We start from the raw sequence: 25,135 nt of genomic DNA, 5'->3' as shown, positions 1-25,135 counted from the left end.
TCACTCTCAGTCCCTTACTTTATTGATAAAATACTGCTGTGTCCTATGACATATTTTTTGTGTTTGTAATGTTCATTCCTTTATGGTCTCCCTTACATTTTTTTTTATCCAATTGGAGCCATGAGGTCTTTTTTGCTCTCTATATACATTGTCCCTTTTGCGACTATATAGGCTGTATTCTTGCTACAGTTAAATGCATAGTCTTTTTATGATTATTTTGAGATTTTACCTATATTTATTTGCAATATCTATATATAGATACTGTATATATATAGATATACTACGGAGCCCCTCTGGTGACATCTCATGTTAATAAAATAATGCGTGGCCACGACTTAGTAACGCGTGGGAACGAGATCCTTATGTTTGGTACTGAGGAGTAGCCGCTGCGCTACAAGTCCGTATACAGCGCTGTGCGCCCTTTCAGCACCATGGAGCTGGCCTGGTTCTAGACTGCTTTGATTAGGGGGCAGTAACTATAGTGTTAATATGACGGTTCTTCAGGACTGTACGCTATAATGTGCACTGTTTGTTTTTATCTAAAGCCATAGTAATTAATACATCATTTCTTTAATTTTAAACCCACCCACACAGATCAAGCGATTCTTTTATGGTAATTCAGCCAATTGGTGCATTGGCTGCTCATCAGTCCATGATGGATATTCATAATTAAAACAAAAGGCATATAGAAAAGACACCGCTTCAGAAGGTGACCATGGAGAGATGAGATCACTCATAGCTATTGTCTGGACTATAGCTGTGAGTCCAGATGCCAACAGACCATCAGATCACAGCTGAAGTCTGCATCCACAGCAACTCCAATAACTAATGTAGCCTGAAAACACCATACTTCATCTTTGGAATAAAAACAACACAACCAAATCAGTGTCTGTGTATTTATTTCTAAAACACAATATATACAGGGGAAATGGAGGCGTAATCATTACTTTATTATATTAAATATTACAGGCACATCGCCCAAAGCGCTTGAGCAGCAAACCGGCAAAAAGAACTGCAATTAAATGATTAACAGTAACGAACTATAAGGTATTTCATAAACATGGCAGGATTGTTCAATCAGCGTGAATTTAGTGCATGGAATTCCTGGAATGCGCTTTTACGCACACACTAATCTCATACTTCATATAGCCTCTCGTACAGTTATGCTGATTGGTGTTTATGTCCATGTTTATTGCATGCACACCCGTTTAACCTGGTTTGGACATAAACAACAAGCATCATCATGTGCCAGAAAAATCAGACTCGTTCTCTGCTTACTAACAACGCCACAGCAGCCACTGTATCATTACGCACAGTCATTACGCACCACTATATATTGTGTGTCATAATAGCTTATTGATTGATCACACATGATTAGGTCTAATTTATGATCAGATATGTGCCTTATTCTTATTTCCACATTACTGTACAATTTGGTGACATTATGTAAACCTGTTTACTCGCGCCAGAATACAAATCCTGCTTGGAGAAAATAGGATAAGGAGGAAGATGAACTTGTTAGAGCTATTGCAGCAGGAATAGGAAGGTGAAGCTATTCCAGACAGGACTTTCGATTAGTAAAACTAGTGCAGTGCCCGTTCAAAACGTGCCTGTCCGGAACGGGCCGATTGCTGCTTGCAGCTTTCTCGAGAACCGCGTGTGCCCGTACCACTTGAGCCCCGCTGCTGCACAGAGCGCTGTCCGCTTGTTTATTCAAAGTTTAGTAATATTGAACGTGTCACGTGTCCAAATTGCACCAAATCTGACACTGCACGTCCTTGGGTCCTCAGCAATACACCCGCCAAGTGTGAAGTCGATCGGACGAACAGTTCTCGAGATATGCGAAGGACACACACACACACTCACTCACAGACAGAGATTCCTCGCTTTATAGTATGATGGTCTTTGAATATACACTCACCGAGCACTTTATTAGGAACACCTTACTAATACTGGATAGGTATCAGCTTTCAGCTCAGTGTCAACCGGCTACCAAAGTGACATCCTCCTCCAGGTTTGACGTGTTGCATTCTGAGATGCTTTTCTGCTCACCACAGTTGAAAATCCCAGGAGATCAGCAGTTTCAGAAATACTCAAACCAGCCCATCTGGCACCAACAGCCATGCCACGGTCAAAGTCACTGAGATCACATTTCCCCCCCCATTCTGATGTTTGATGTGAACATGAACTGAAGCTGCTGACCTGTATCTGCATGATCTTATGCATTGCACTGCTGTCACATGATTGTCACATGTCTGACTGGATAATTGCATGAATAAGCAGGTGTACAGGTGTTCCTAATAAAGTGCTAGGTGAGTGTATATATAAAGAAAGAGAGAGGGAGAGAGAGAGAGAGAGAGAGAGCGAGAGAGAGAGAAAGAGATTATGCCGGTTGACTGATATCTCCAATTTGAGATATCTTCACTTTAGTTTTGACTAGTCATAATGTAATCAGAGATATCTTAAATTAGCATTTTGACTAGTCATTGAGAGATATCTTAAATTAGCATTTTGACTAGTCATAATGTAATTCAAAATATCTTAAATGAAAACTACTGGAACTACCACCACTAGGCCTGTACTGCTGCAGCAGCTGTAGTAGTAGCAGCAGCAGCAGCAGTGTTGTTGCTTGCCACTACTGACTACGAGCACCTGGCTTAACGGTACTGCTGCAGCAGCAGGAGCAGCAGCGGCAGCACCCACGACATTCCCTGGAGCCCTGGTAAAGCTCTTACTGTGGACTTTGACAAGGGCCTACAACCCTATCAAAATTAACTAGAAAAAAAATAAAAGCTTAAAAAAAAAAGCCGCCACGAGAGACACCACCAATCTCGCCCGACCTCTTGCACAAAGCCTATAGGGGGCGATCACACCGAGAAGCGGCGCTACAGGCGGGGCGCTTCAAAAACACCTAGGCAGACCGTGTCGGCAAAAACAGCTTGGTGCGGCTGTGGAGCAGGGCAGCGTGTGCGACAGGGTTACAGACCGCTAATATCAGCGGTGCAACTCGCGCCTTGCGCTAAAAAGTTGAAAATATTTAAACTTTTATGCGCGCCTAAAAACCGCCAGAAAAACGCGACGCGCGTCACAAGAGAGGAACGCGCGCCGGGTGGGGCCATACCATAGGAAGACAATGGTTTTACTGGTGACGGGTTCTAGCGGGGCTTCTCGGTGTGATTGCCACCTGTCCATCACCCGATGCTTCTGCTCCACCTCTCGGTGGATTGCGATCATTTAAAGGCGTGTTTTCACAGGGTCCTCATTTCTCTCAGAAACACATTTCAGTAGTATTTACATAATATAAGACAAAGTTCCCAAACACTCCATCAAGCGTCCAATACTGGTCTGAAATGAGGGCCGTGTAAAAAGGTTCCCAAAGAGAGCCTCTTGCCACAGTCCAAGCACCAGCTACACCAGCACCCAGGGGAGAGAGAGATGGCTGTTTGTCTGTGTGTGTATTTGTATCTGTGTGCCCAACAGAAAATCACTCTAACATTCCTTATAGTGTGTCTATGGTAATGAGTTTATAGTGAAACACCTATAGTATCACGATAATATTCCTATAATCCTCCTATAGGAACTTGTAGTAGGTCTATGATAAGGGATTTTATAGTGACCTCGCTGTAAGTAACCTCAGTGTATATTCCATGGTATATTCTACCTAACGTGACTCCGTTCCGTGTTTTTGCCTTGACATCGTGAAACGTCAGAAGCAGGAAGTGGATGCGGAAGTATCGACAGAAGAGCAGCAGATTCCGCTAGCTGTCAGGCAGAGAGGTTTATCGGAGGTTCACAGTCAAGATGTTGAAGGCAGTTATTTTAATTGGAGGTCCCCAGAAAGGTGAGAATAAATCAGATGGATGTCCACAGCTCGTCATGTTTCCAGAGCCAGCGCTGTGTGTGCGGTCAAAGTGAAATTAGCTAATACTAACTAGCTTTCAGCATTAAGCCCAGCGGAGCTTGTTTATATCACTGACGTGGCATATAGAGATGACACACAAACAATAATATTTTGGACTTGATAGACTAATAATTACTATAAAAGACTATAAACACGAGCATTAGTAATGTTAATGACCGCAACACGTAACAAAACAAACCGTTCACAAATAAATAATAGTGTACAGGTAACAACGCTCCGTTCTCTTCTGTATATCAACAGAAACTCGATTAAAAAATGTGGCCTTTTAATATTACCTGTAAAGTGGCAAACGTACACACCACGCAGAACATGACTAAATACCTTTTACATATTGGTAGGATCTGCTGTTCAATTCGGCATGCATCCAATCCACTAGCAGTACTCCTCAATGAGATTTCAACTTTTAAAAATTGGTTGGCCCCACAATACACCGTGTTAAGCGGAAAGCCTATCGAGCAGTGGAAAACAATTCTAAAAGTAGAGATTTTATTGAAATAAAGTGCTGCTTTGTGGATCACTTGTATGCCGAATTTACCATAAGACCCTAACGTTTCGTATAAGTTTTTGTTTTGCTAGGTATGTACATAAAGGGCTGGCTGAGGGCACAAACTCCAAATTTCGACCTGGCCAAACTTTTGACATGGAAACCAAAAGGGCAGGTGTCCAAGCCCGCGAGCCCCCCCATTGCACGAGCATGCGTTTGCTGATAAGCGAGGCCACATTAAACGGACAGATTTTTTTTAATGAGCTTGGCGCGTGATTTCTCTTAATACATGACTGAACGTCACATATTGGGGTAACTGTATGGCAACGTTGTTGAAAGGACACTGTTTACACAACAACAGCAGAGACAAAAAGTTGTCTGAGTGCGGCAAGTAATCACATACATTGTTTTGCAGGCACGAGGTTTAGGCCACTGTCATTTGAAGTTCCCAAACCCTTATTTCCAGTAGCTGGGGTGCCCATGCTGCAACACCACATTGAAGCATGTGCCAAGGTGAGTTCAATACACACTATCATTTGGTGCTATGAATAGCAGCATGTATTGGGTTTCAGTTGTGCACCTGCCACTCTTTTTCAGAGTGTGTAACATGTTTTCTCTGCAGGCCCTTACATTTCTCAAACGGTTTAGTTGAATTATCTAAAGTAAGGGCCTTAGGTCTTAAATGTTACCTTATACAGTCTCAGAGATCTTAGAATATTGACTTTTCTGGGTACATTACTTTACGGTGAGAAATCTCCCTGGTTCTGCACTATTTACTCTGATGCTGCTACTGTCTTTTGTACTTTTAAGGTTTATTATGAGGGGCGGAATTGGTCCTAAATTTGATTTTAAATTGGCATTAAAAGGTCTTAAAGGATAATTCCAGCTATTTTCAACTTGGGCCTTATTTTCCTAATGATTTGCCATCATGACAATTTGATTGTGTTGAAAATTTCATCACTTACTTCACTGTAGAACGTTCATACCTGCAGGTTGCTGGGAGCGCTGCTGTCCCAACACACATGCACAGGGTCAAAACGGTTAAAGCACATCCTTTTAACACAGTAACCAACCAGCTCATACTGCAATGGGACCTTCCTACATCCAATGTCCAATTATCCCATGCCTGAAACTTTGTATATTGCGGTATTAGATATGTTATTTTAACTTATTTTTACTAGGATGAACTCATTGGGAACTGCCAACTTTGAAAAAACGTCACATCAGCCTCCTAGTGGTAATTACAAGTAGTATATGTGGGAGTTTTTGGTAGGCTATGATATCTCCCATCCGGCATCACAATTTGCGTGTGTCAACACAAGCAGTAGAAAAATAGCAGCAAATCCACCGATATTGGTGGTCCAAGGTGTGAAAAAGCACAATTATCAGTTATATTCACACTAATACAATCAACCACACTCACAAAAAGCGAGAAGTATTTGCTGTAGTTTGTTTATGGTTGATTTTAAATTCAGAAATACACATTTTGGATGTGGCCATTCCAATGAGTAAAACACGTAAAGAATGCTTTCATACTGAGGCAACAAAATCTTGTTCTTGCGCTTCTTCTGAGATTACTTGAATGCAGCAGAAGACCAGCAGCGAGCACAGTAAACAAGGAAGTGTGTGAGCATGGCAAAAAAAGTATCAAATGGGCTTTTATAACTGAAATGTTATGATAATCGTTCAATCACAGCTATTTAAAGATATGTGTAACTGCAGTGCGAGTGTTACTGTGTTTAAAGGACGTGTTTTAATCACTTTTTGTGAATGAAATGTTCAATGCCATCAATCGTGATGATGGCAAAAACTAGGAAAATAAGGCCCAGGTTGAAAATAACCAGAATTACCCTTTAAAATGTCTTACACTTAACATAGCCCACCTGCCAAGTGGCTGGTTGAATTGACTCCATTTAGCTGGTGGTTGGTGTTAATAATTTCCCGCCCTGCGCCTTGTGATACAGAGAATAGCTTGTAATTAAATTTTGTCTAACACTGAACATCTTTTGTGTTCCAAGGTACCAAATATGAAGGAGATCTTGCTCATCGGCTTTTACCAGCCAAATGAAGAACTGACCAGATTCCTGATGAATGCGCAGCAGGAATTCAAAATTTCCATTAGGTAAACAGCAGAGCTCAGAAAAGAAAAGGCTCAGAAAATCCTCTTCGCGGTCGTAGATGATGTGTAGTTCTTTCTGAATACAAGAAGAGGATTCTGGGTGTTGTGGAAAGGCTAAGGTGTGAATATTCATAGTTAAAATTTCTTTTTCCTTTCTTTTCTGAATTACATTTTATCACACCCTGACTGTCTGACCTGAATTTGGCTCTTGATGCCTACAGCGCCTTGGGAAAAATAGAAATACTCAATTAAAACGCTATTTTAACAGCTGCTAATGTCTTGCCTTCAAAAAGTACAATCATATTAGATTAAATGCACAATTCTATTAAAGTAAATGCTATATATTTCAAATGTTCTTATGAGCATACATCCTGATTTTCACTTGACTGATCACAGCACTTAAAAGAATAGAAAGCACCTCTATTGACACTCTTCAAAGTTTTCCCCTATAACTATTTTTGTGTTTGGCTCTACAGTATATCTGCATATTTTACTCAGTGTTGTTTATAGTACAGTTTGTGGCACTACAACGTTTCCTATTGGAATGCTTTATCAACAAAAAGTGCTAAATCCGAGCCCTGGTCCTGTGATTTCTGATATTTTTTTGGGACAAAGGCATTTGTAATGGAATATTTTCTGTACCAGTGGTAGTAGTTTCCTTGCTGCAGTGTGACGCTGCTCTTCTTGAACCTGCACTACAGGTATTTGCAGGAGTATGCAGCCTTGGGCACCGGAGGGGGCATCTATCACTTCAGAGATCAGATCGTCTCAGGCAGTCCCGAGGCTTTCTTTGTCCTGAACGCTGACGTCTGCTCCGAGTTCCCTCTACCAGAGATGCTCAGCTTCCAGAAGGAACACGGAGAGCCAAACAGCTTTGTAATCCTAGGGACAACGGTGAGATTTCATCATTTGACTGTCTTTTATACAACTGGCACAATATAGTGAAAACCGAGTTAAACAACAATGACTCATCTGTAAAACTAAGAATTTTAGCTTCTTTTCGGTTTCGGTTAGTAATGATATCCACCTTTTGTTTGTTTTTGGCATGTCAGATCTTGGTTCTCGCTATTTAGTGTAACAACATGATCCTGAATCATATCATCATTCTTCCTGTATTAGGCAAACAGGAAGCAGTCCATGAATTACGGATGCATTGTTGAAAACCAGGAAACGAACGAGGTATTGCCCCAGTCCCGTCTCATTCACACAAACGGCCGCTTCTCGCCGGTTCCCCTCGAAACGCTGAACCCATGTCTTCTGTCCAGGTCTTGCATTACGTGGAGAAGCCGAGCACGTTCGTGAGCGACATCATCAACTGCGGCATATACCTGTTCACCCCCGACATCTTCCAGCACATCGGCGGCGTCTTCCAGAAGAACCAGCAGGACATGTTGTTGTGAGTGGGAGGGCTTCCTCCCTGTGCGCCGGGGGCATGCACGTGAATACCATCAATTCCTTTTCTTTCATTCTCTTCATTTGTCTTTTTTTTTCTTCCCTTCTCCCTGCCATGATTTCTGTTTCCTGCCTCCCCCCTCCCCTCCCTCCCTCCCACAATCATCAGATATCCATACGATGGGTAAGTTGGTACAACTAGGCTGCACGGTGTGGTTGTAGAGTGCTCAGTGTCAGGTGTCAGCTAGGGACAGATTAGCCATGATAAGGGTGTGATCACGTGGGACGCTTTTTTAAACACGCCTTTTCCCCCCCAGTTATTTTCATTGGTTTGGTTGCAACAGGCGCACGTCTTCTCCTATACAGCTTGCGTTTTGGATGCAGCACATTTCGGGTTACTCCAAGTTGAACATGTCTGAACCGGGTTCTATCTAGGCAGAGAAGATGATGAAACTGTTGGTGCTCTGTTCTCCCTAGGAAGACATCCTGTATCCACATCCTCCGTTTCTGAATCCGCTCCTCCTTCAAGAGCAAGCAGAGCAATCTCTAACTTCCGCTCGTCCACTTTTATTTTCAACGTTATCCCCTTCATTACTTCAAGTTAGTTAATGCTAATTAGATAATTATATTGCATAGGATGGAGAATGATATAACACTCCTCATGCCTTTTGAGCTCTTGCTCTTTGTTACCAGCAACGGTCACAGCTCTGCTTTGCGTCTGAACATGAGAAAAAAAGCCTCCTATCTGATCACGGCCTAAAAGTGGTTAAGACTTCATACAGCTACAGTTAGGGCACATGGGATTAATGTTTGCCAAAGTGTGTACTTTTTTTTTAAGTTGATTGGAGATTTGACACATTTCATTTTTTGTGTTTTCACATTCTCCATAGTTTATGTGACCTAACGTGCATCCCTGTCATAGATAATGAGACTTCAAATATGAGAATATAAGTCACTTGCTTATATCAGGTGCACTTTAAAAGCTGTCAAGCGGTGCACTGAATAATCAGCAACATTTTCGACACAAGCGAGATGCTTGATATACATGAAAAGGGTTACACTTTGCAAAATCACTCACTGGGAGTACTTTGCCTCTAACCACATATCTTCCTTTTTGGCCAAACTTCCATTGTGGGCACAATCCTTTTTAATATTCTTTTCATCAATTTTTAACACTCCCTTTCATCTTGGGGCTCTCACAATGCACTAGCTTGGATATACTGTACCAGAGATGTTGATTAATATGGAACAAGTAGACTCTTCCACTTCAGTTTTGGATCACTACTGGGTAATCAGCTTTGGTTTCAATCCAGCACTGACACATCTGAGTCAACGTTTTATCAACGATGCATTTTAAATCGGAGCTCGCGTCTAATTCTGGGAGCTGGATCACAAGGCGTTGAATCCAGGATTCTGCCCGGCTTTTAGAGAGACTTTGGTGGCAACATTGCCATTGGGTTGGTTTTGAAGAATCTCACAGACTACAAAGTATTTGAGAGGTAAACAGAAGGCCATTGGAACTCATTCAAAATTCTTACACAATTCCTATTCCATTTCCTATACAATTTGTTATGCAATGAAACAATATGTACTAAATATTTGAATTGTTCATGAGCCGGTCAGAGAGAACGGTCAGGTTGGCCACCGAGGGTTTTAATGGGCAGTAAAAACGGCTTGAATCAGGTGTGTCGGGGCTAGGCTGCTGCACAAGACTGCAAATCCTGTTGGTTGTAGTGGGAGAACCCTGGGCTTAGGTCTCTCAATAGCCTCTTAGTACTAAGAGGACCTTTGATCCATTAAGTCAGTGACCTTTGGGAAACCAGGGGCCTCATTTTTAAAAATGTTGCTAATTCTTTTCAAACGATATGGAAAAAAACAACTGTAATTGTATTCATGGCATTCATGCCTTAGATAATGTCAGAATTTAGTTTTATCATAATATCACAGAAATTTGAGTAGATCAATGCAACCTACTGATTTTGGCATCGAGATTTCTTTTTTCTATAAATCCCAACATTGGTTTGGATTTGATTGTAAGCACAAACTTTGCGCATTAGTTTTTTTTAAATAAATGAGGCCCCAGGCCCTGGTTTGTAACACAGTGCCATAATCTGAAGGCCTGTCCTGTCCCTTCTAGAGAGGAGCCAACCAACGGCTGGCACCGGGCGGAAGCCATCCGGCTGGAGCAGGACATCTTCACCGCCCTGGCAGGACAGGGCAAGCTCTACGTATATAAAACCCTCAGCTTCTGGAGCCAGATCAAATCTGCAGGGTGAGTGCATATGTCATATCCAGCAGCATAGCAGGTACAGTAAGTGAGGTGTGCCACAAAGGACAATACAATGGCTGAATCTCATTTACGAGTGTTTTAGACTCCAGACAGTTTCTCGATTTGAATTTCACATAATTCATTGCGAATTAAAGGTATTAAATAGCCTAAAATGTTGAATGTTTTCTTGACTGACTGGCAGATATGGATGGAGAAATGTGAGTGATCTGTCAGTTGATCGGTCCCAAAAAAACTCGGAGTTTACACATTCCTGAAATGAGATTCAGCAAATGCATGCCAGAAACTTAAGACAATCACAGGAAAGTATTTGCAAGGCTATTTAACATAATTTTATGTGATAGAAAACTTACCTCACCCTCAGTTGTGCTGCTGCCGTAACCCCACCCATGTGGTAAAATAAACAGTGTGAATGGACCCAGGTCTGGTCAGCTGGTGCATTGTGCTATGAACAACATAACCATACATTACTGCCCCTAATTCAAAAGAAATTGCTTTATGTTTAGGCTGAAAGCTAGCCGTCTTTACCTTCATAATCATCTTCTGTTGTTTTGAATCTTTTCCCAGGTCTGCGATTTATGCCAGTCGATTGTACCTCAACCAGTACCACAAAACCCATCCTGAAAGACTGGCCTCAAATGAGGAGGGAGGGCCCAAAATAAGCGGTACATTTATTAACCTTTTGTAGCTTTGCTCTTTCCTAGAGTGCATTTATTGACAGTTCTATTCATGCTACTTTCTGTTTCCTTAGGTAACGTCTATATTCATCCTACAGCCAATATTGACCCCACTGCTGTGGTAAGGGTCCTTCCGTATTATACTGCACTGTACACCATAAATGCATAGAAAAAGAAATGAGTCTGGGAATAAGGAAAGGCTGTCTTCACTCCTAGCTGGATGGTTGATTGTTGTTTATTTATTGTGAGCATTTGTGTGCAACCGTTATCACCTATGGTCAGTTGTTCCTTTTTCTCCACAGTTGGGTCCCAACGTCTCCATTGGCACTGGAGTGACCATCGGTGCTGGGGTGAGAGTCCGAGAATCCATCATCCTCCATGGTGCAACTCTACAGGTGAGCCCCTGTATGAACATATACTGGCTTACATGCTGGACAAGGAGAAACATCACAGGGCTTATTCCAATATAGTCTCACATTTTGTGAAATTAGCACGAACTCCGACATGCAGAGTACGTGTTGTGGACACGAATATTGTGGACATTACTTTCCTCTACCACAAAAGGATAATGTGACAAAAGCTTGAATTGGACACGCCATTTTCACCTGATCAAGTACAACACCTTTGGTTAAGGTTAGGATAAGGTTTTGATCATGGTTAAATAAGAAAAACTTAAGATAAAAATGTAAACTAAAAATGTATCCGCCCCTCCACTGCTGGAGACATCCTCAACATTTTATTAGCAAGATTAGTCACATTTCAACGGTGACGAGGATCTTTATGCTGTCCAGTCACACCAGAAATTGTTTTGTTACCTCTGCCTTTCACAAAGAGATGTCATTTTTAACGATTTGACTATTGGCATAATACAATCCCTCGTGTCTCCACTGATGATTGGGTGTCTCCAAAATGAGTTTAGAATGATGGTGACATATTGACTTGCATTGCATATTGCCCACAAGGGCAATTTGTTAGTTGAGCTATAATTTCAAATAAACACTCAGTGCTTTTGATGTGGCGTTATGAATATTTCGACTTGGCCCTATCCCTGACAAGTACTTCTTGGTATCCTAATAGACAGTAGATACTGTTCTGTCACGTGACCATCCCCTCTCCCATGCTCAGTTTGGTATTTAAATTATTGCATCTGCTTTAACTTAATTCCTCTCTTTTCCCACAAGGATCACAGCTGTGTTTTGAACTGCATTGTGGGATGGGACAGCACCATTGGCAAGTGGGCAAGAGTAGAAGGAACTCCCAGCGACCCCAACCCCAATGACCCCTATGCAAAGATTGACAGTGAGACCCTGTTCAGAGATGGGAAACTCACACCCTCAATTACTATTCTCGGTAAGCATGCCCTGACCTTGGGTGAAATTTGAAGCTTGTATTCACTGCTGACCTGCTGATGAATGGTTAAATATAGATTATATACATAAATATTTAGTATTTATATAGTTGAATCACTGTTGTGTTGTATCAATCAGTGATAGAGAGTAGCAAAACAGACATTCATTTGTATTAAATGTCACATTATTACCTTAAGATTTTACCTGAAATCACAGTATATGACAAAATCCACTGGTTGAAAAGCGGTATTTGTGGATGAATTAGAAAATTCAAAGAATAAAGACTTGGTTCATGGTTCAGTCAATGTTATGAGGAACTCAATTTCTAAAAAAAAAAACTGTCTATTGAGGGTTTTCATTGAAATGTCTTGGTGCTTTGCAGCATTTCAGTCCCAGGCAGACTGCACACCGCACTGCAGACTAAATACCTGCTTTTGTCTCCTCAGGTTGTAATGTGACCATCCCCTCCGAGGTGATTATTCTCAACTCGATTGTTCTCCCGCACAAAGACCTCAACCGCAGCTTCAAAAACCAAATTATTCTCTAGTTAATCTTCCTCATGCCCTGTCCACTTAGTGTCACAAATGAAGGATGCAGCGAGCAGAGCGTTGGCGCTGCCTCTGAGTTACTGTATATAAGATGTCAAAAGAGAGAAGATATGGGACATTTATTTAGTGGTTTTGAAAGATGGATTTTTATATATTTGTGCTGAAGCCTTTATGCATCCTTGGGTGTTGGCAACATTGGAAGTACTTAGAGAGGCTAATCACGCATGTTGACTCACCTTGAAAAGTGCTGTTATGCCAGAACTTGATATTGGATTTTTATGAATTTTATTGAACTGTTGAATTACTGCAGACACCTGTGTAATATATTTGGTTGGATGTAATATGGTTTAAAAAAAGGTTTATAGATGACCATGTTCTGTTTCTCAAGGGTAACCTTGTGTTTCAGGACTTGTTACTTCGAACAAGTAGTTATTTTTGTGCGAGAACAAGAATTAAAAAATAAAAATCAGCGTTTACCAACTGTGTGGTTAATTTGAAGAGGTGATTATTTGTGAGGGGCTCTGATTAAAACCTTTCAGCATCGTAATTGTTAGCCTCATACAGCGGCTCCCAACAAAATAAATCAGTGATGTTAAGATTTAAATCACAATCAAGCAATGTTGACTTTTTAAATGTGAACTTAGCAGGGGGTCTTGAGACTGGCTTATGAGCAGCTACAACAGACTTAAATTGGGAACCTTCTGTATTTGCAATCACCGGAAGAAATGTTCCTATTTGTGGTTACAGCTCTTGTGTTAAAACATGAACTTATACGGCCTTCAAGCACTCATGAACACTTTAGCCTGCTGTTCCAAAGATCATTATTAAAGCATGAGTGTCTATTAAGGAGCAGTGCGGAAAACACTTCATTAGTTTCTAAATTGTGAAATTGGAGCTGCAGCATATTTTGACCATGAAAGGTAATCTTGTCACAAACTACCCTCCAATGAAAAGGGAAAAAATTCCAAGTTTATATATTTTTTTTTATTCATGATCAATTTATTTCAAGTTTCCTCCATAGATGCTTGTGCTTTTCATTGATTCAAGTGACTGAAGTGCTTAAAAAAAAACTCCCAATTCCCAATCTAAAGGCATTCATTACTGTATTTTATCCACTAGGTGGGAGGCTGATTAGTTGGAATGATGAATGCTCCCCACACAAGGGGCAATCCAAAATTCATTAGCTCAGATGAGCTTTCCACTCCCATACCACACTAAGTGTACAAGCACAATATTTATACACGAAAAATACTTGCTTACTTAGCTTGTATAGCTTTTACATCCAAATACCAATATTCTTCACTTTACTGAACAATCAATAACAAAGCGAGACACGCGCACACACAAACAAACACTCATGGCTTCAGGGAAGACGAGGCAATCAACTGGGGGATGTGAAGAACCTCTTCCCCGGCTCTGCCTTTGCCTTGCCACTGAGGGTAAATGTCAAAACAAACGGGAGAGGTGTTAAGAGTATTGTGACAAGTGGAAAAAAAATAAATAAATAATCCAACCGCCGTCAGAAACGACGTCTTACGTGTTGCTGAAAGCGTTGCCCAGGTTCCTTATTCTGCCCCTCAGTGAGCCTCCGTTGGGAGCTTGTTGGGAGTAGTAGGTGCGCAGCTCGGGGGAGGTCAGCGGCTTGAACAACCGATCTGAGGAAACAACAGCGTGGGCAGCACAGCCATGGGGACCAGAGTATTTACTGGACTGTTGCAATATCAAACTGATGCACGTTATTTACCTCTACATCACTGTTACCCTGCAATCCCTGGCAGCAGCTGTGCAACTGACGATGTCTCCTGCTGCAGGGTGACAGACTCAATTTGTCGGAAGGCACACATATTGTGTATAAGCCTAGTGAGGGACTGGAGTCACTGCTGTTTGTTTATAGCTCAAGCAATCATTCTGATCGTCGTTTGTGTAGCTGTTCACTCCCAAGAAAAACTATAGCATTCAATGGCCTCTGTTCAAAACCCTATGGGTGTTGTTAGCCAGTGTCTTAGCCAATTTAATGTACGACATGCTATGCGAGTACCATGTCCGTCATCCTGGTTGTTGGCCTTGTTCATGGAGGGTAAGACTTGATCCTTCTGCACAGCGAGGAAACGCCTCCAATACTCTTCAGGGAAGGACAACATGCGGCAAACAACCTGAGACGATGAAATCAAGCAACTCGGTAAAATGCTGATGCACTGCAGTTCAACAAAATCTGAGCATTTCTGCCTTTCAAATGGAATCTATAAGGTCCCCCATGTGACACTGTCACAACAAAACTGATCTGATAAATGAACTGGGGTTACTTGCGTACTGTATTCTCAAGGGCAAGACTGGAGAAAACAAATCTTCAGCCTTGATGTATAACTGAGGTACAGCAGGCCTCACATTGGTGGTGCCAGGCATATGTTGTTGGACTATATAGATTTCCTCTCAATAGTAGAGAGATGCCAACCTTAGGCTGAGTGTTTGTGTCTCTCATGATGGTCATCGGAGTGGGCTCGGCCATCCCATGTCCAACTATGGTCGGTCCAAACACCCGGGCCAAATTGTTCTGGTCCATTTGACACTGTGGGCTCTTCATGACCCTAGAAAAATGAACATTTGGGAATAATTGATCTACCAATACCTTTAATTACAACAATGTATGTAATGCACCCTATGTCAATAATGTATTTACTACTGTATTTCTATCTTTTCTTATACTTACACCTTCCATTATCTGACAAGTCATTGCTGTTTTGTGTCAAAGGTTCTTGCAAACAGAGGGCAGTCAGTACAATGTAACAGTAGGTCTTACTTCTGTAAATGAAGCATAAGGAAAGCCAGGGTGTCTCGATTAGCCTTTGGCAAATCCCCTATGGCCTGGTACATGATGGCTGTGCTGTTGTTTTCATCAGGGATCTCTGATAGAGAGACAATGCAACATAGTTATGAGTTGATCAGAGGCCACTAAGGTGCCACAGTACAGTCAGGCTGTAACGACACAAGGAAATGAGGGCACAAAACCAGCCGAGGTGCTCGTAAGTTTCCCGCACCAATGCCAATTTAGTAAACAGGAGCTGTGGCTGTCAGCCTTTATGTTTGCCTTCTGAAGATGGACAAATAAGCACATCTACATGCGATAACTCCAGGCATGCACGCATCCCGATTACCCTCAAATTACCAATTTCCATTTAGACAAGTTTATCTAGTAAACAGAAATTAACATGCTATGCAAGGAGCAGTAATATGTAGGGAAAAGTATTGAGTTTTGATTGTTTTGCAGGCATCAGGGAATTGTCAGACATTATGGAAAGGAAATAATCTGTCCAAAATGGATGAGGTTAAGTCAATCAATTACCATGCCTTGGGCACTTAGTATTTCCCGGTTTAGGCAGGCATCTAAATATGCTCTTTCAAAATCCATTTTGTGACTGCAGCTAATGCATTTTATGGAGTCATGAATGTTTCACCGAGTTCCCATCCTCTATGGAGTTTCTAAACGGAGGCCAGGTTGAGATCTTTCATCTTCAGCGCCTCACGTTGCTTCGTGGAGTGAGCTTCTCATCTCCAGGAAGAAAGTAGCTTCAATTATCTGAAAACACACTATCCGTGTCAGCTCAGCCTCGTCGGCGCTGTGGCTAAGTCCATGCCTGCCACTCAATCTGGTAGTGTAACACCTCCCTGCTCAGCAATCATGACCAAGTGTGCTTATGTTAATAATACAATAAGCCTGCAATCACATAGATTACTAACTGCGGTGCTACTGATTGTCGAGGATTACACATGTAAATTACACAACTCTTGATGTGTGTGTAGAAAGTAAAGTGTGGGCAGTTCTAGTGCTACTCGATCTCCACTTGGTGCTTATAGCAATAAAATATAGTGTAGTTGAATGGCAGTGAGAAGCTTTTATAAACCCCTTGGGCTCTATAATCTCTGCCCGATCTGTATTTTTTTCTGTGCTTTATTATTTTCAAATGTGCAAATAAATTAATAATAAATAAATGATTTGCTAAACTGACATTACGCACCTGAGGCCTGCATGAAAGTCCCGTGGAGCCGGAAGGTCATGAGAGGCTCCTTCAGTTTCCTCAAGAAATCCTTGAGAAGGCCACAGACAACATGGATGTCGTCCACTTTGCTGAGCATCAGCACTCCTTTGCCCTGGATGTACTTCTCCCTGAGCTCCTTCACCAACCTCTCCCCCCCGGGAACTCGGTAAATTCCTCTCTGGGACAGCGAGGACAAGAGATGAGGAGATCAACCATTATAATGACGGTTCTGTGATACGAGTCAGAGGTGAGAACACACGGTTGGGACACTGTGGATAAGCGTTACCTCTTCTAGTCCCCTTCTCTCGATTTCATTCACACAGCGAACTATCAAGAGAGGGACTCTAGGATGGGTCACTGGAGCAAAGCTCTCCAAGGTGTCCTGAAAATGAAAAGATCTGATTTAAAAACACAACCAAAAAAAAAAAAAAAAAAAGTGTGTGTAGTCCTTTATCCTTAGTTGTATGTGAGAGCAGGAGGTTATGAGTGCTACACTGAACCTTTGCCGCCTGTACAGGAGCACCTGGGGTGGTAGGAGAGCAGCCTTCAAGGCATTTCTGTTTGCATTCTGGATGTGCAACGACACGACAGTCTCTACATTTCACTGCCATCTTGCCGAAGCGGATCCTCTTCCCGCATGGCAAGCACGTCTCTGGCCGGATCACCTGAAAGGAGGCACGGATGTACTGCGGCAGTTATTCTGACAGACTCGGGATGTCTTACAGGGCATTAAAGCAATATTTCACATTGTTAGGAGGAGTTGCACTTTTCAGCACGCACGCTTCGACAGAAATTCAGCAACAGTCCCGTCTGCCCTGGGGACCCGCTGTTGACACTGGTATTTTGTTTTTTCCCCATATCTCTCAATATTGGGGATTGCAAATTGGCAAAACCAATGCTTAAAAAGTAGGATCTAGCACAGTGAAAATCATATTACCTGTTCGACTTTTTTTCTTTGCTGATTTGCTAATTGCTCAACCAGAGAGGAGGAACTAATCAGGATGGGTGTTTTTTTTAGATAAAAATCTTGCCTAGTGCAGTTTTATGTTAGGTTTTAAAAATATAAATAAAATGGTGCTGGTTATAGGTTGCCCCTATTCCACACTCACAAACTAGAGATATATACACTATATTACCAAAAATCTGGACCAAAATGAAATGCCACCATAAGATCTACGTTTTTGATTAGATTTTCAGCAGAAACTTTTCACTCAAGTGTTAAATCAGTATTCAAGGTCAATGCAAGTCTGTAAATGCACCCATGCCTCTTAACAACCTTCAGAACACTTCCAGTCCACCTCTCACAAGTCTTTCTAATTATAACTCGGGGAATAAAGAATCATTACATCCTCTTTCAGTTTATTAGGTGCTCAGGAGGAGCATCTCTATAAGAGCCGGGCTGTTTGTGTTCATTCTTAGGGAAATTAGGTCAATTAATGAATTAAACACTGTGCTACTACTGCACTTTGGTGTTAATAGGTGGAGTTTTTAAAGTCAACGTAGCACCTGGAAAGCACTAATACACTTTTTTTTGTTTGCTTTTTAAAGGCGTAGGTGTAGGTCATGATTCAGTTCATACCGTTTTGGACAGGAAAACATGCTTCAGGATTTTCTCTGCTATAGGAGTGTAAACCGGTCTGACGTGGACCTCTGCCGTGGTTTCCTCCATCTTTCCTACAGTGTCAGGTTCTGCCATGGTCTCATCATCGGGCACCCACACTGAAGTTTGGTCTGGGGAATGAGAAGTGCATCCGTCAACTAAGCTTAAAGTGCTGTTGGACTTTGGTACCTTGGGTTGTGTAGCTTCCTGGCCATGATGAAACCCCAAAATCTGTGATTCTCTGTTATCTGTTGCTCCAGTAGAGGAGATTGGAGAATTGTGTTTTTTTTCTCTCTCCATTCACTGCCATTGTATGGTGGAACAGGTCTGAAAATCACACTTCTAGCACAAAAACAAACGCAAACAAAGCAGATTCTGACAATATATAAAACAAGACCACAGCCCCTGCTGTCGCAGGGCTAAAAACTAGTCATGCTGCTGAATTGTGTTAAAGTGGATCGGTTTCTTTATGTTTATTAAACTTTTCGGTGTGAACAAGAACAGATGGAACAAAGAAAATAGTACGTATATCAATAATTGTAAATAGGCGAAAAAAGGTGGGAGACAGGACTTTGACAAAGCAGATTCTGCCAATATATGAAAAATGAGTCTCTTGCTTTTTCTTTGTTATCTGCACCGGAGAAACAGATAGCAGAGAATCGCCGATTTTGGGGTTATATCATGGCCAGGTCACGGTTATACTGGTCAGATGTGGGTTTTAAGACAGAAAACCAAAATTCCTTCAGCGACAGTAATTTATGTCATTGTAAATTCGACACACCTTGCTCACCCCCGATTGAAACCACACACTCTTGTGTTATTGTCCTGGACGGTTTCTCTGGAGTCTCCTGGGTAATGCCTATCACCATGTGAATTTGACCTCCGTTTTCAGGGGTTGTGACGGATGCCTTCACTATTGTCTCCACTTCCTGAATTACACAGAATAAGCTTCAGGGTTAAAAAAAAACCCAAACATCATTCCAGACTAATCAGCAGCCATGTATCCTCAGTGGCCACTCCAATGTCTGTTGCTATGAAAGAAAAACAAAACAAAATCAGCTTAAGGTTATGAGTGGCCATTGTTCTTTACCAGCAATCTCTACCGTGTGTGTGTGTGTGTGTGTGTGTGTGTGTGTGTGTGTGTGTGTGTGTGTGTGTGTGTGTGTGTAGGTCTTCCAGTGGTGGGCAGACTAGCTATGGGCGATGATCCAGGGTCATTTCCACCTGAGAGGACAGGTGGATGGTTTGCACGTCTGTACACTGAAAGGATGACGCCTAACAGAACTTAAGGACTGATGGATGAGCCGTCAAATAGAAACTGACATCTCACGGTGCCTAAATTCAGAGGGTAAAGAAAAATAGCACTTGGCTGTCATGCTTCACCAGAGAATGCTAATGTTTTGCTAAACTGTGCTCTGAAACGTCGTGAGTGCCATTTCTCCGATGCCCCTAAGAGTAGTAAGGCAAGAGTTGTCGTTTCTCACTCGGTGGTTATGCTGCATTCTGGAGATGTCGTTCAGGTGGAAATTCTGACTTCCTACTAGGAAAAATGCAATGTAAGAGCTGAGAAACTGTTTTCTTAATCTGAGTTTTTCAGAGATGCAGTTAGCTGACAAAAACGCTTTGTTAGTCTATTATTTCTTACAGAAATGATAATGAGCGAACCTTTGTGATGCCACAAAGTTACGGAAGTCCAAACAGCTCGTTTAGAGGCTCGCTTTTCTAATATGGATTGTGTGGATTTAGTTGGCGACTGTGCATTTTGATACTTTCACCATGTTTAGATAGCACATCCAACTCCTTTATAATCAAAGAGGCAAGGGGAGTCCTGTTTTACACCATATGGGACCTTTAAGTTGCACTTACACCATGTTTAAACTGACAGCAACATGATCAACAACTCACTGAAGTCCAATCACTTCATATAGAACTGATTGACCAGGGAAACTCGGACGATGTGTGGCCATGGATGGATTTTTTTGACAGCCAATCAGATTTCCACGCTTTCTTGTTTCCCTACCGATGTGATTTAGTTTCCTGAACAATAGTTGCACATGTCAAGTACAAAATGAAAAGTTGATCATAGCCACTAAAGGTTTCCCAGTTCTCTACAAGTTTTATTTCACAGACTACAGGAATAACAGTCTCAAAAACAATGCTTGGAGAAGTGTTGCATCCATCGTTGGGGTCGATGGTAAGCGCTGAAGTAATTGTACTTTTTATTTTCTATTAATACTACCTAATTAGTGCTTGCTAGCTAGCTAGGTTAACTCATCAATATGATGTAGCATTATGAAAGGCAATACCAAAGCAGCCAAAAATGCATCTGTTGTATAGGTAGTATACGCTGGGCAAAGAAAGTCATACAGGCGTCCATGTTTCTCTCCTGGTTTATCTGAGCTGGATCACTGGAACACAGGAAAGTTGTAATTATGAGCTACCAGCTAAGAATTTCGCACTTTGAATGGTGCACAGCATTAGTTACAGCTCTTTAAACATAAGAAAGTAATGCCTTGTTGATTAAGTTGACCTATGTGGTCTGACTGAAACCAATTAGTGTTTTTGTGCCTTTGAATGTATGCTTTGGCAGGTTTAAATTGAGGGGCTAAGCCAAGTCAGAATCCCCACAGTAAAAACACTCTTAGTTCCACTTCAGCGGATTGAACATAACTTTCATAACCTCAGCTGCTCCGTCTCTCTGTGTGGTCAAATAATTCTCAGCACAAGATTTAGCACCAACAATGTGTGAAACTAAGAGAAATCAAATGTGGAGCTGTACATACTCTGTTCCAAGTTGGCGAATTCCCATTTTTTCTGACCACGCACAATGAAGAACATGTTGTGTTGGCAGATACTTAAACACAACATATTATTTTCTCACCTCAGGTCCTTTGGTAAGTGCTGTTTTTGTTTAAACCCCACACAAACTAAATATTAAATAGCGTTGCTAGATTCTAGGAATCCAGTATAGGGATTCATAAATTAAACTAATAAAAGGGTTTCAATAAAACTTGGATCAGGCAGTTCAGCGTTGCACTAACTCATACAGAATTTACAGCTCAAGGTAAAATCTGCAATTGTGACGCAACTGACAGACATTTTATCAGTCTCTATTCACCTTTTCCACAGTTTTTCTCTCCAGCAGGTCTCCAGAGCCATTTCCTACTCTCCCCCTCCTCCCAGCTGGAGCGCCCATGGTGGGTCCCATAGAAGACCGCTGGGTAGGTCAACAGAACATGGATTACTGTTTTATAGCATCACTGACAATAAATCACATCACTTTTCATATGGCCCAATACAGTGAAATCAAATATGCAATCAGGTCCCTGAGGCGTTCAGCAGGACTAAAAGAAATACTAGAAACCAATATCATTACACACAAGAACTGATCAGATTCTATTAACTCCTAGGATACTAATACGGTTGCGCTGTAATAGCTGCTTGATGGTGGTTCCCATTTTTTTGTGCAAAAAGATTCCCTCTGTGAAAATTAAGGTTTCAATGACCACGTTTACATGCACACAAAAATGTGACTGCAGTGTGATTAAGATAATAATGCAAGTAAGTCAGGACCCATGTAAACACCATAATCTGATTATATTAGTGCCATTACGCTCTTAGTGGAAGTAAACAGCGTAACTGGAGTAACACGTGGAGTACTTTGATTTAACTGCCATTAATAGACCAATCAGAACATTTAAGTGCAGAACATGTATACACATCACATTTCTCTAAAAAAGGACAATTCCAGCATGATTGGAGTTTTTGCACATTTCCTGCATTGCCTTAGTGTTTTACAGCACTGTGATTTTCTAGTGCTTTTATCACATGAGATATTTTCATCACGTGAGATATTTGCTTTTTTCAAAACATATTACTCCCAGTAAAGAAAAAGACGCCAATTTTAAGCTGGAGTTGTGTAAAATCAAGCTTTATTTTCTGTTTAATTTTACGGACTACACCTGTTGTCTATTGGCTTGACTGGGTTGTGACTGACAGGAGGCGGGTCCTAACGCAACTGCAGAGAACGTTAGCTATGGCTTGAAAGTTTTATTTTGGTGAGGAAAAATCTGACCCCTCCTCAATGCAGATTATTATGAAACAGTGAATGGAACTCCTTTCAAAATGTAAATGTTTATACCCTGATATTAGCGTTCCGATGCAATTTTTCAAAATGCGATTGTTGGCTTCTTGTTCATCATGATGGATTACCTTTACCGACTCAATTAGAGGAGACCGGAGTTGTTTTCTCTGTTGTTTGGAGCTGAATGGAAGTGAATGAGCCTGAGAGGTATGGCCAAACTGATGTAAAAATAGCTTTAATCGTGGTGCATGCATGTAAAAACAGTCACAGCATTGAATAAAATGGACAGAAAATGTAAAAAATTCAAATCAGGCTGGAAATGTCCTTTAAGTGTGATGAAGTTGTTCATGTGTATTTGGTGACATAGCTTGTGTTCTTCTGGCAGTTTGAGCTTCAGTTTGAATACTTGCAATAACCAATAAGCAGTTGCGTTACCTACAGTGTGTGAGGCGTAATGCAGCTTACCCTCTTCTCCCTGGCTCTAGATCTCAGGGGCTTAAGCACAGTTGTGTCCAGGTCCTGCACCAATTTAAACAAGAGTCAGGGTGAAACCTTCCTTTCAGAGCAATCTCGTCAAGTTGATGCATCATATCATGCAGCTTTCTTATCACAGTATGTCACACTGCCTATATGCTACAATTTGAAACATCTAATTGTTTAATAGGGATGGGACGATACGCTTATCTCACCATAGGATTCAATATGCAATATGGGGTTCACGATTCAATACAACCACGATATAATAATATTTCTCGCTATGGTATTGGCTCGCTAGAATGTAAACAATTTAAAAATGTCAATACAAACAGCCAATAATAGAATTTGGATGAAGAGCTTGTGAAACTGTGATGGGCAAGCCGTCTCATTTGTGATTACTACAGCAGAATAAAATGGAGCTAATATTGCGATTCATTTTTCTGCCCCACGATACGTATTGTCACATTTTTGTATTGCGATATATTGAATTTCGATATATCATCCCATCCCTAGTGTTTAAGGAAAACGATCATACCATGTCGTCATCTGTTCTATCATAGCTGATATCAGAGTGCGACAGGAAAGATGACTCATCGATGACAGACAACCTGAGAGAAAATAAATAACAGTTATGCAATCGATTACAAAATCTCATTTAATATTTGATGTTCAAAGAGCAAACTAGGAGGGTGACGCGGCCATTACCGTTTACTGCTCTTGTGCAGAGTGACATTGGCTCCCTTGTGGTCAAAATTAGCCAGTAGAGATTTCTGCTCGTCATTCAGACACGCGCTAGATTTGCCGTCGTTGACCAGAATGTCACACATCAGCTGCATCTGCCTCTGCTGCAAAACCAACAGGGTGCCAAGTTTGAGCCTGTCCTCAGGTTAAAAAAAAAAATCAAATCACCCACTTGTGCTTGAGTGATGTGAGTGTACAGCTACGCAGCAGCGAACATCAGGCTCTGCGGTGACGATAAGACGACACGACAGAACAGTGGCTGTCAGCTGACCTCTAGTCTCTCATGGCCGGAGCTTTGTCCGTACTTTGTTCCAGCTGACTTCTAACCTCCAAGTTTAAAAAAAAAACCCACCTTGTTTTTATCTATCTGTTATCTTAAGAATGCATTTTCTTGTTTTGTTTCCAATAAACAAAAAAAGGAAATGTCATCAACCCTGCAAAAAAAGGAGTTTACAGGGCATCGAGTGTGGGCTTATAATAAGTGAAATTCATTGATTGACTCACCAAGTACTGATAGTCTGCCTCAACCCTGTAGCGCTTCTTAATCTCCACGTCCACCTGGTTGCGGGCGTGTTTCAGTTTCACCTCCAGAGCGGCTTTGGCCACGTCCGATTTCACCAGCAGCTCCTTGAACTTCTTCAGCTCCAGCTCAGCGTGAAGCCATTTTTTTCTGGTGGCCTCAAAGTTCTTAACCACTTCGACCAACCCTGAAATGGGGAAAAGTCAGTCTCCCCACCGCAACCCCTACCAACACATCTGAAGACAGTGGGAAATTCATCATCTAGCCTTGTTCTTCAACTAAGCAAAACACATAACGGGCAGGTACAGAAACACCGAAAATGTATCCAAATTGCATTTAAGAAGCATCCATCATCCTTAACTGTAGAAACATCAACACTTTTTTACTGATATGCTTGTGGGGTCTTTGACAGTAAAGAAAGCTACTGTCATTGGCTTGCATCTGTGCCAATTGCTGACCTCAATACTGTAGCTGTACCATATCTCTGTGGTCTAATGTGGATCTATTCACATGTAGATCAATGTCTTACCGAGCTCTGTGTTGAGTGCGTTGTCCTCCATAGTAATCCTCTGAAGGCACAAGGCCAGGAGCTCTCCAACGATTACCCGAGATTCCCCCATTGCTGCTAGCAAAGCACTTCTTTGGTTCAGGACTACACTGGAAATAGTGTCTCCACGCTGCAAAACATAAACGTAATAATAAGTCACTTAATCTAGTATTGACACATTAAATCTCATTTTTCTTAAAGGAGGTGAAAAAAAAATCTACCAAGGAGCAATTTCTCTTGCTTTCCATTGCTCGTTTCAAGTTTTTCTTCAGTGAAGTGTCATTCTGCCTCGTCTCAAGACATGACGCTTGTTTGAAGAAAAAGCTGCATTGGCATTGGAAACAAGTGGAACCA

General features: G+C 41.5%; 2 protein-coding genes across 3 annotated transcripts; one reads left to right on the top strand and one right to left on the bottom strand.

The window, feature by feature from the left end:
- Nucleotides 1-3,727: 3,727 nt before the first annotated feature.
- gmppaa (GDP-mannose pyrophosphorylase Aa) lies at nt 3,728-13,323 on the top strand. Of its 2 annotated transcripts, XM_071915479.2 has the most exons (13): nt 3,728-3,841; nt 4,822-4,919; nt 6,425-6,528; nt 7,227-7,419; nt 7,645-7,704; nt 7,791-7,921; nt 8,087-8,101; nt 10,055-10,189; nt 10,772-10,869; nt 10,956-11,002; nt 11,184-11,276; nt 12,063-12,231; nt 12,677-13,323. In XM_071915479.2, the coding sequence occupies exons 1-13, from the start codon at nt 3,802-3,804 to the stop codon at nt 12,775-12,777; spliced, it is 1,284 nt and encodes a 427-aa protein (XP_071771580.1). In that variant the 5' UTR covers nt 3,728-3,801; the 3' UTR covers nt 12,778-13,323. The 2 variants fall into 2 exon arrangements, with proteins under 2 accessions (XP_071771580.1, XP_071771588.1); XM_071915487.2 differs by lacking the exon at nt 8,087-8,101 and having other exon boundaries at nt 12,677-13,320.
- Nucleotides 13,324-14,311: 988 nt separating this feature from the next.
- On the bottom strand, nt 14,312-24,854 carry LOC139924451 (rac GTPase-activating protein 1). Its single transcript, XM_071915466.1, has 15 exons — nt 24,764-24,854; nt 24,219-24,421; nt 23,679-23,818; nt 23,509-23,581; nt 22,962-23,015; nt 21,531-21,629; nt 19,194-19,341; nt 18,392-18,543; nt 17,313-17,477; nt 17,099-17,194; nt 16,792-16,990; nt 15,576-15,681; nt 15,231-15,363; nt 14,811-14,931; nt 14,312-14,433 (listed from the first exon to the last, which is right to left on the bottom strand). Exons 1-15 carry the CDS (start codon nt 24,852-24,854, stop codon nt 14,312-14,314), a joined length of 1,902 nt encoding a protein of 633 aa, XP_071771567.1.
- Between the last annotated feature and the right edge of the window lie 281 nt (nt 24,855-25,135).

This window comes from Centroberyx gerrardi, chromosome 10, assembly GCF_048128805.1.
Source record: "Centroberyx gerrardi isolate f3 chromosome 10, fCenGer3.hap1.cur.20231027, whole genome shotgun sequence".
NCBI classification, from domain to species: Eukaryota; Metazoa; Chordata; class Actinopteri; order Beryciformes; family Berycidae; genus Centroberyx; species Centroberyx gerrardi.
Note: the sequence above shows the minus strand (reverse complement) of the source record. Positions and strands in the feature narration are given on the sequence as shown.

Excerpts from the sequence above, each read along its gene's own strand:
- gmppaa (XM_071915479.2), top strand. The coding sequence starts at position 3,802 with ATGTTGAAGGCAGTTATTTTAATTGGAGGTCCCCAGAAAG. Across the intron at positions 6,529-7,226 it reads GAATTCAAAATTTCCATTAG|GTATTTGCAGGAGTATGCAG; the intron begins GTAAACAGCAGA and ends CCTGCACTACAG. Across the intron at positions 12,232-12,676 it reads ACCCTCAATTACTATTCTCG|GTTGTAATGTGACCATCCCC; the intron begins GTAAGCATGCCC and ends TTGTCTCCTCAG.
- LOC139924451 (XM_071915466.1), bottom strand. The coding sequence starts at position 24,854 with ATGGGGGAATCTCGGGTAATCGTTGGAGAGCTCCTGGCCTTGTGCCTT. Across the intron at positions 23,016-23,508 it reads ATAGAACAGATGACGACATG|GACCTGGACACAACTGTGCT; the intron begins GTATGATCGTTT and ends AAATTGGTGCAG. Across the intron at positions 21,630-22,961 it reads CTAGAGCCAGGGAGAAGAGG|CGGTCTTCTATGGGACCCAC; the intron begins GTAAGCTGCATT and ends TGACCTACCCAG.